The following is a 10510-nucleotide window of genomic DNA, read 5'->3' as shown; positions in this document are numbered from 1 at the left end:
TCCACTCATAAATATGTGCATAGTTAACAATTTCCACTGTGACGTACTCCCCACATCATTCTAAATTATTTATAAAGGTCATAAACTGTAATGTTTTCATCCAATTTCTGACATCGAGGAACTACAAAGAACTGTGTAGGTTAATAATATATGTGTACAATGTGAGGGCAAAACAAAGCTTACAATTGGGTGAATTGCAACAGGTACAGTAGTGTCCAATGAAATTTCCGACTGGGAGGGATATCAGGAATGGGCCAAACACTGCAAAATATTCACAAAATACTATTTATTTGAATTTACAGAGAGAAAATAGCCACAAAAGTGACCAGTTTTAAGGGATTAGTCACAATGATAAATGAGTTCTGGGTACAGATCCAAATGATTTCTTTAAGGTTAATATGTACTGTATTTTTTTAAAAAAACCTTCATAAAGGTATTGTCAGAATTAGAAATGTAATTTCACTTAGGATAGGAAAGCAGACCTTTTGCTTTCTATATTTATTACAACATTAATAAAGATAAACAGGGGAGGTGTGATCAATATCTTACATGGTTAGAATACTCTGTATTTTTGTCTGAGATTAACACTTCAAGGAATCGAAAATTTAAATTACAATCATCTGAATCGTGTCAGAGGAATAGAAAATCTATAGGGATGTTCCATCAAATTCTGAATCCTGAGCAAGGAGGAAGTCAACCACATTAAGTTCATAGAAAACTCCACTCGCCATTGTAACATATGTTTAACACTATTCATGGATTACAGATAAAAGTCATTCATTTAACTAAAATTGTACAGTTTGATTTATAAAAACTATATTTATTATACATGTAAAAGGTCAAAAATATGCATAAATTGCTTTGGCACTCTATTGAGTGACTAAATCAAAGCATAATATAGACTACAATAAATATTCATGACTACTAAAAGTGCATATACAATAAATATTCATGACTACTAAAAGTGCATAAGTATAATCATATCACAGTGGAACTGCAATCTAATGGTTCACCAGAATGACCTTGACCTTGATTTTGACACAAAGCTATTTCTCTGTATTACAAACAGTTTTGTAATCTCTACCAGTTGATCAACTAATGCAAGCTCATATCTTGATAATGGTACCATTTCCATTTGTGAGCTTATTCTGTATTCCCTCTGAATACTTATCATCTAAAATGCACTCTTGGAATATGTAGTAACACACACAAAATGCTGGAGGAACGCAGCAGATCAGGCGGCAACCATTGAAATGAATGAACACTCAATGTTTTGGGCTGAGACCCTTCTGCAGGACTGGAAAGGAAGGGGGAAGATGCCAGAATAAAATAGTGTGGGGAGGGGAAGGAGGACTAGCTAGAAGATGAAGCCAGGTGGGTGGGAAAGGTAAAGGACTGGAGGAGAAGGAATCTTATAGGAGAGGAGTGCACCATAGGAGAAGGTGAAGGAGAAGGGGCACCAGGAGGATGTGATAGGCAGGTAAGGAGAAGAGGTAAGAGGACAGAGTGGGAAATAGAAGAAGAAGGAAGTGGGGGAGGGAAAAAATTACTGGAAGATGAAACTGATGCTTGTGCCATCAGGTTGGAGGCTAACTAGGTGGCATTGCTCCTCCACCCTGAGTGTGGCCTTATCATGGCAAAAGAAGAGGCTGTGGACCAGCTTGACGGACAGGGAATTTAAAGAATTAAAATTGTTGTCCACCAGGAATTTCCCTGTTTGGTGGATGGAGCAGAGGTGCTCGACAATGCGGTGCCCAACTTATGTTGGGTCTCACCAATGTAGTGGAGGCTGCATCTGGACCACCAGATACAATAGACAACTCCAACACATTTGAAGGTGAAGTGTTGCCTTACCTGGGAGGTCAGTTTGAGGCCTTGAATGGAGGTAAGGGGGGAGGTGAATGGGCAGGTGTAGAACTTCTGATGCTTGCAGGAGTATGTGCCAGGAGGGAGGTTAGTGGGGAGGGACAGATGGACAAGGGAGGACAAGGGAATCACAGAGTGAGCAATCCCTACAGACAGTAGGGGGTGGGAGAGGGTGGTGGGGAGTGAACTAAAAATGTGTTGAATTGCAAGATCCTATTGAAGATGACAGAAGTTGTAGAGAGAGATGCATTGAATGCTGAGGCTTTTGGGGTGGTAGGTGAGGACAAGAGGAACTCTATCCCTGCTAGGGCAGCAGGAAGATGAGAATGAGTGCAGATGTCCAGAAAATGGAGGAGATGCAGGTGAGAGCAGCATTAATGTTGGAGAAAGGGAAACCCCATTCATTGAAGAAGGATGACATCTCTGATGTCCTTGAAAGGAAATCCTCATCCAGGGAGCAGATGTGTCATATGTTTTGGTCTGAAATCCGATACAGATTGCACCACGACTTAGTGAGAGAAAACACATCACGGATGATATTGAGCAACAAAGTCCAGAAATATCTCTGGTCTGTATTGGAAAAGGTCCAAAGAGTAAATAGTCCTCAGTTATTCAGAGAGTCCTCTCAGAATTGAAAGGTGCCCACTTTGAGATTATGCAGTGATGATTCACGGGACTGGTTCCAGAGAATACAGGCTTTCTGTATTGAGTAGACTGGGAATATGTTCTCTAGAGTTTAATGAAAGAGATCTTATCAAAACTTACAATATCCTTATAGGGCTGGTCATACTAAATGCAGGGAGGATAGTTCCCCACAGTGTGAGATCTTAGGCCATGGGACCCTGTTTGAGAATAACACATAGGCTGTTTAAGGAAAATCTTCTTCACCCAGAGAGTGATGAACCTTTGGAATTCTCAATGCTAGATGGCTTTGCAAGTTCATTAACGTTCATTCAAAACAGCGATTGCTATATTTCTGGATGTTAAAGGAATCAAGGAACGTAGCGATAAAAATAAAGATCAGCCATAAGTTATGAATGGCAGGGCAGAGCTGGCACAAAGGGTGGATGGTCCACTCTTTCTGTTTTTTAAGTCATTATGTTTTAGTAAATTAGATATTGGAAGGTCCCTGATTCCTGAAGCACTCTTCCTAATGAGTACCTTAAACACATTTAGGGAAATACCACTCTATTTCAAATTTATTTCATTATTTCAATTTTGAATGTTTGATGTAGACCCAACTGAAAATAATTCGCCCCGAGTCTACTTTGACAAGGTACTATCTAATGGTAATGAATAATCTTTCTCAATGCAGGATATTAATTTATGGGCCATTGTTATTTCATCTTCATAATTTCATTGAAGCATTGTCTACTTACCTGGTTACCCTCCCTAGGATAATGTCCACTGCTGTCCCTTCTCTAGGAGAAGTATTTATGGACTAGTTTAAAAAGCTGTCCTGAAAACACTACAAAAATTGCACCACCATCAACATCTTTTACGCTTCTCTGGAGGTTGAAATCCGCTACTAACTTAACCCTTTTGCTCTCACACCCCTTGACAATTTGTCTACATAGTTTCTCTTCCATATCATGTTGATTGCTCGTAAGCCTGTATTATACCTTCTGTTGATCACTCTCACTCACTTTTTGTTCCCAAACGCTTCCCATATGTCTTATTAGGACACCCTCCCTCTCTTCTGCAATAATGGACTCCTTTATCATTTGCATCCATGCTACTGTACCTAAGATTCTGTGCCTTGGAATGTTAAGTTGCCTGTCCCATCCTTTTTTTAAACTCTGTTTCTGTGATTCCAGCAATGTCATATTCCCATAGGCTGATAAATACTCTGCCTATTCATTGCCTGTTATGGATCTTCATGAAGAAAATGAAGAAGATTTAACCTATGTAATAGTTGCAATATAGTTGTAAATGTATATAGAAAGAATTTTGATTTTGTCACTAACATGAAAATCTTCCCCATCTATTCAGTCTTCATGTGTCACACAAAGTCGAACTTTAGAATTTCACCCTTTTTGTCTGACTTTGACTGAAATGCTGGTGGCAAAACCGGTAGGTTTAAACCTGTAGGTTTCTGAGCTGCCTTCAGTTGAATGCAGTTCCTTCTGAATATGCTGTTCGTGACAGAAGCTTTTGTTTTCTCTTTTGACTGACGCAAGCTCTTGACTATTAGAGTCTGCTGGCGAGAAGGTGGGAATAGTGGCTGCCTGGCACCACTGACCAAAAAAGGAGATGACCTATTTGTTCCATGTTGAGGAGATTGGACCCAGCTGATTTTTTTACAAAGGTCATCTTTGTAAATACCATGCTTGAGTTTTGGCAATTGGGAAAATTGAGGTGTCTTAATGACTACAAAACTGTGCCCATCTTTCTCCTGATACCTCCAGTGTGCTGCTGTTGCTTGGTCTTCCATTACTCGAAGAAGATCTTTAAACTTGGTTTCATGATGGGCTGCTGGAGCTTTAGAATATCCTTTGGACTCTATCAAAAATCTGTGTGCAACTTTATCTGGGATGTATATTGGTGATTTGTGATTCTCTTCAATATCCTGTTTACTTATTGGTTGCAAATGAGTCTCTTGTATCTGTTCCTTATGATCTTGTCTTTTAGCAGCAACAGTCCATTGGGAGACCTCTGATTTACCGTGACAGTCTGAGCCATCATGGTCAGATGCATGTCTAGAGGAAGGAAGATGCAAGTGCACAAGTTCCCTGTTTGCAAATTTAGAAACTGCAAAGGACACAACATAATTTTTGTACTTAGATAATAGTTAACTAAATTAGAGAGCTTAATCACCAGATCAATAGTATAAATATATATAATCTAATATTCAAATATAGAAATAATGGCAATGTGGGTTTTGAATGGGGTCAGGATTAGATTATCATTGTTCCAGGCCCTGACTCATATAAATTGACATCTTCTCACCAAAGCAAAGTAAATAATCAGATAAAAACTGTTGATGCAGTGAGTCTTAAATAAAAACAGAATATGTTGGAAACAGCAAGTCAGCAGCATCTTGGTGAAATGGAAGTCAATATTTCAGATCAGTAAATTTTAATTTGCCTTTTACATCTAGCATAGTAAGTAACTGAAAAGATACTCTCCTTATTTATTCCTTGCTTTAAAAATATACTCTTGCCAACATTAGTATGTAATTGTTACATTATAAACACACAGTAGTCACTTTATAAGGTACAGGTGTTGAACCCAATGTGGTCTGATGGAGCACATCCACTTCAAGTTTCAACATGTTGTGCATTCAGAGGTGCTTTTCTGCACACCACTGTTCTATTGCGTGGTTATTTGAGCTACTGTCACCTTCCTGTTAGCTTGAACAAGTCTGGCCATTCTCCTCTGAATTCTCTCATTAACAAGGCATTTTCACCCACAGAATTTCCACTCACTGGATGTTTTATTGTTTTTTTGCACCATTCTCTGCAAACTCTAGAGACTGTGGTGCATGAAACTCCCAGGAGATCGGCAGTGTCTGAATAGTCTAACCATCCCATCTGGCACCAATAATCATTCCATGGTCAAAGTCATTCAGATCACATTTCTTCCCCATTCTGATGTTTGATCTGAACAACAACTGAACCTCTTGACTGTCTGCTGCTTTTATGCATTGAATTGCTGCCTCATGATTGGCTGATTAGACATTTGCTTTAACAAGCAGCTGTACTGGTGTACTTAAGAAAGTGGTCACTAAGAGCAGATACTTTTCCATTCCTTCAAAATCAGAGTCGCGGGCAGCATGGTCATTTTGTGGTTCACGCATTGCTTTACAGCGCCAATGATCACCAATCCAGGTTCAATTCCCACCGCTGCCTGTATGAAGTTTTTATGTTCCCTCTGTGCATGCCTAGGTTTTCTCTGAGTGCTCCAGTTTCCTCCCAAATTCCAAAGATTTACAGTTGGGGTTAGTAAGTGGTGGGCATGGTCTGTTGGCATGAAAGCATGGTTGCCCAGCACAATCCTCACTGATTTGATTTGGAGCAAACAATGCAATTCACTGTGTTTCGATATTCTGATATACATGTGACAAATAAGAGTAATGTCTTTAATCTTTACAGCATGGACAGAGCTCATCCAGCCCACTGGGTCCACCCTGACATCAAGCACTCATTTACTGTAACTTCATTTTATTCTTCTCATCTTCCCATCAATTCTCCCCAGATTCTATGATTTGCAGGGGCAGTTTAGGGTTGCCAATTCACATATCAGTCTGGATGTATTAGCATGTCGGAATAAACCCTGGGAAACCCCATGCAGCCACAGGGAGAATAGAGAAACGTTGTACAGAATACACAATATCAGAATGGAACCCAGGTTACTAGAGCTATAAGGCAGTAACTCCACTCACTGCTCATTGCTTCATTGATAGTTTTATTAATAGACCCCCAAAACTGAACTGTACACTGTGAAAAGTACCTTCGTGATTATAATTTAATTAGAGTGCTTTTTTAAAATTTTAAGTTTTCATGCACAAATCCTCATTTCAGATTTTTGCTCAGTAATGTTTTAGTATACTTACACTTTTTTGAGTTGCCTTCAAGACAATTCTAATCCAATTTATTTTTCTTCTTAACCACATTGGAGGACCTAATTCCATCATTTAATAAAATTATGTTCATTTGTAACCCAATTTCTTATGGCTGTTTTTTCTATCTTTTAATTCCTCTGGATAAGTAACATCCTAGCATCAGTTACTCCAAACATGTGAATCTCTTTATCTGAGTATTATCTGTCCTCAATCCTTATAAAGCTTCCCTTTATCTATTCTGGTCTACATATTGAAATGCCATTGATTATTACTTAACTGACCTTAGACATTTTTCTTTTCAGATAAGAGATGTATTTTAGAGACTGACAACGCATTCTCTTCTATCAACACATACAAAAATACTTTAGTGAATAATATAACATCCACTTAATGAGACTGAAACCAGTGATAAGGCAAGGAACACTTTGGATTTTCACTATTATTTATTATGCAAGGTAAAACAATAGATGAATCGTTTTGTTAATTATCCGAGGATGAAGTTAAGGAAGGAATGAGGTGTCCATGCTGTCACTTAGTGCATGGTTGAAGGCATTGTTTCAAAAATCAATAAATGGGGTGCTTGTAAATGGAGACAGCCATGTCTCACAACTGTGATAAAAGAATTGTATTTTGAGTATCTGGGGTTTTGTGCCCATCAACAGTTATGCGGATATTTTAAAGTGTCCTGTTAACTGAGACATAATCCTATTGTAAATTGGATTAATTGGATAGGTATATGGACAGGAAAGGAATGAAAGGTTATGGGCTGAGTGCAGGTAGATGGGACTAGGTGAGAGTAAGTGTTCGGCATGGACTAGGAAGGCCAAGATGGCCTGATTCCGTGCTGTAATTGTTATATGGTTATCGTTATATGGTCATATATAAATATATAAATTTACAAAGTTACTTGTCTAAGGCCAAAATATTGAAATGAACTAAGGAACTGCCACCTTGAAAATGAATTTAATCAGACAAGAGAAGCAACACACACAAAGTGCTGGAGGAACTCAGCAGACTAGACAGCATCTATGGAAACGAGTACAGTCAATGTTTCGGGCTGAGACCCTTCAGCTCGAAAGTTCAACTGTACTCTTTTACATAGGTGCTGCCTAGTCTGCTAAGTTCCTCCAGCACTTTGTGTGTGTGTGTGTGTGTGTGTGTGTGTGTGTGTGTGTGTGTGTGTGTTGCTTGGATTTCCAGCATCTGCAGATTTTCTGTTGTTTGTGAAATGAATTTAATCACCTGCTTAAAGAGTATGAATCCTCATTCTGCTTTAAGTTCAAGAAAGATTCTTCCAGAACGCTTGCTTGTAATGCTGAATAGAGAGTGTTTACATCTATAACTGGAGTGTCTGTGCGGCTTATTTAAAGTCGCAACAGAACACTTGAAAGTGGCTCCTGAGAGAAGGGAAATTGGGGGGAGGGTCTGGATAATGAGATAGATGGAAAGAGAAAGAGAGACAGAGAGGTAGATAGAAAGACAGATAACTGGTTCAATAGATAGAGAGAGGCAGAGAGACAGAAAGAGATGATGCATGGATAGATAGATAGATAAATAGATAAGGAGAAAATGAAAGTCCTCAATTATAGAAATGAACATTCAGTTAAATGCTTCAAGAAATGCTATCCTATTCTCTCATTTCTATTTGGCTCTAGTCTGCTCAGTTGTAATTTTCAACTATGCAAATTGTCGTTATTAAGTACATCTTTAACACTAATATTACTAAAATTTACATGGCTATTGATAAGAAATGCAATACTCTTTCAAACAAAGTTCTTGAGTTACCTTCTGGGAAACAGTTGTTATGTTTTTCCAAAGAGATTGCGATCTCCTCGTCTTTAATCACCTCTTTTGTTGTGGGGCTTTGCACCTGCTGCATTTTACGTGTCTCCGAGTTCTTCTGATCCTCCTGATGTGACTGTTCAGTATCCTTCCTAGTTTCCTGGGATTCTGATGGTAGGTTTTCACCTGAAATTCTCCCCCCTACTTCCTTGCTTTGCTTTGCTGTTTCATTTTCTCTCTAAGAGATACAAAAATCACTTTGCAGGCATCAGAAAGAACAATTAAATAATTAAAAACACGAGATCATGCAGATGCTGGAAATCCAGAGTAACACACACAACATCCAGGAGGAACTCAACACATTAGGCAGTATCTATGGAGAGGAATGAACAGTCAATGTTTCAGGCCATGACCCTTCATCAGTCCTGATAGTTAAATAATTACGTGTATGAAAACATTCAAAGTTCCACCAAGTATCTTCATTTTTAAAATAGATCCACTTTTCAGGATGTGGACATCACTGAGTTGTGGATAACTTCACCACAACAATTCTGAATTGATTCCACAACCTACGGATGCACTTTCAATGCCTCTACAACTGATGTTCTCAGTATTATTTATTTATTTGTGTGCGTTGTCTTCTTTTGCACGTTGGTTGTTTATTAATCTTTGCTTATGTACAGATTTTCATAAATTCTATCATGTTTCTTTATTCTCCTGCCAATGCTACAAAAAAATGAATTGCAAGATAGTATATGGTGCTTTGACAATAAATTTTACTTTGACTTTGTCTTTGACGTTGAAGGCTGTAACCCTTCGGAAGGAAGTGGTTAGTCACCTTCTTGAACTACCCTTTTGTACTGAGTACTGCCTTACAAGTAACTCAATGCTTCATATGTTTACCAGAAATGACCCAGTGGTAGCGCAGACATTTCATCAGGCTTAATAAGTGCTTTTAATTGTTAACTATATTGCCAGTCCTCACTGGAAGCATATAGATAGTTTGACAGCAAAGAAAAAACTAAGGCCCATTCATTCATATGGACAACACTGGTTGGTACAACTATTCCAACAGTGACCCAGTTAAAAAATGATCTTCACATTTCAGCCAAAGGAAAATAGAAAAGCAGATATAATCATCATGTTTTGATTATTTCCTCTGTTTTTCTGTTTTGATAACATAGTTCAACATCTTATAGATTATTGTATTTCTGTTGGTTGGATATATTTAGGACTCGATCAACGCACAAGATGCTGGCAGAAGTAAGTGGGTCAGGTGACCTGTCTGGATGAAGGGTCTCAACTGTCCATTATCTTCCACAGATGCTACCTGCCCTCCAGAATTTCTCCAGTGTTTTGTGTGTTGCTCCAGCTTCCAGCATCTACAGTCTTTAGTGTCTCCATATTTAGCACTGTATCCACTAAGATTCCATGGTCACTCTCAGCTTCGTGCTTAGCTCCTATACCACCTATAGGAAAATAGCAACAGGAATAAGTCATTTAGCTCTTTGACTTTGTTTCACCATTCAATTATGGTTATTGCAGAATTCCATTTATTATATAAGTCATCCATGTACAGCTGTCTGCATTCACTGATGCTCTGACCATCTCTATAGCATTTCCAGCTCATTCTTATATCCCTGTTATAGACCCTCTACTTTGCAATGGGCATCTGATTTTCATGTATTACAAACCTTAATTGTTCCAGCTGAGTTTTGAAGTACCCCACTCAGTATTTTAACCTGCTCTGCCAAAAGCATCACAATACTAGCGGTGCTGATGGAAATGTTGAGAGGATAAAGGGGGATTGGTATAAATGAATGGCCGATGCCAACACGGACTCAGTAGGACAAAGGGCCAGTTTCTGAGCTGTATGGTTCTATTTACTATATCTATTAGATTCTTGGGGAAATTCATCAAAAGCTTTCTGATTGTTGAAGCAAACCACAGCATAGAGCTCCCTGTGACCCATTTGGCTTGATGTTACCTCAAAGTAATCTGTCAGTTGGTCAGATAGCATATCGCCCTTAAGTTTTAAATATGGTCAGCATATTATACCACTATTAGTTGGATTCTCTTGAGCACATCTTCAAAAGGCAATGCCTCAAAAAGGCAGCATCCATCATTAAGGATCACTTCCAGCCAGGACATGCCTTTTTGTGTTGACTACCATTGGGGAGGAGGTACAGGAGACTGAAAGCCCACACTCAATGCTTTAGGAACAGCTTCTGCCCTCCACCAGCTGATTTCCGAATGAACAATTAACCCATGAACACTACCCCACTATTTTGGCTCTCT

General features: G+C 38.8%; 1 protein-coding gene across 2 annotated transcripts in view; it reads right to left on the bottom strand.

Moving 5' to 3' along the window:
* Positions 1-347: 347 nt before the first annotated feature.
* The window catches only part of LOC140192735 (uncharacterized), a 49736-nt gene continuing 39573 nt past the window's right edge, over positions 348-10510 (bottom strand). For both annotated transcript variants that reach the window (XM_072250243.1, XM_072250249.1), the window contains exons 9-10: positions 8216-8450; positions 348-4617 (exon numbers count right to left, since the gene is read on the bottom strand). In XM_072250243.1, coding sequence (XP_072106344.1) covers positions 3869-4617; positions 8216-8450 — 984 coding nt within the window. In that variant the 3' untranslated portion in view covers positions 348-3868. The remainder of the gene's footprint in view (positions 4618-8215; positions 8451-10510) is intronic.

The sequence above is a fragment of the Mobula birostris genome, chromosome 2 (genome assembly GCF_030028105.1).
Source record: "Mobula birostris isolate sMobBir1 chromosome 2, sMobBir1.hap1, whole genome shotgun sequence".
Lineage (NCBI taxonomy): Eukaryota > Metazoa > Chordata > Chondrichthyes > Myliobatiformes > Myliobatidae > Mobula > Mobula birostris.
This window is presented reverse-complemented; position numbering and strand designations above follow the sequence as displayed.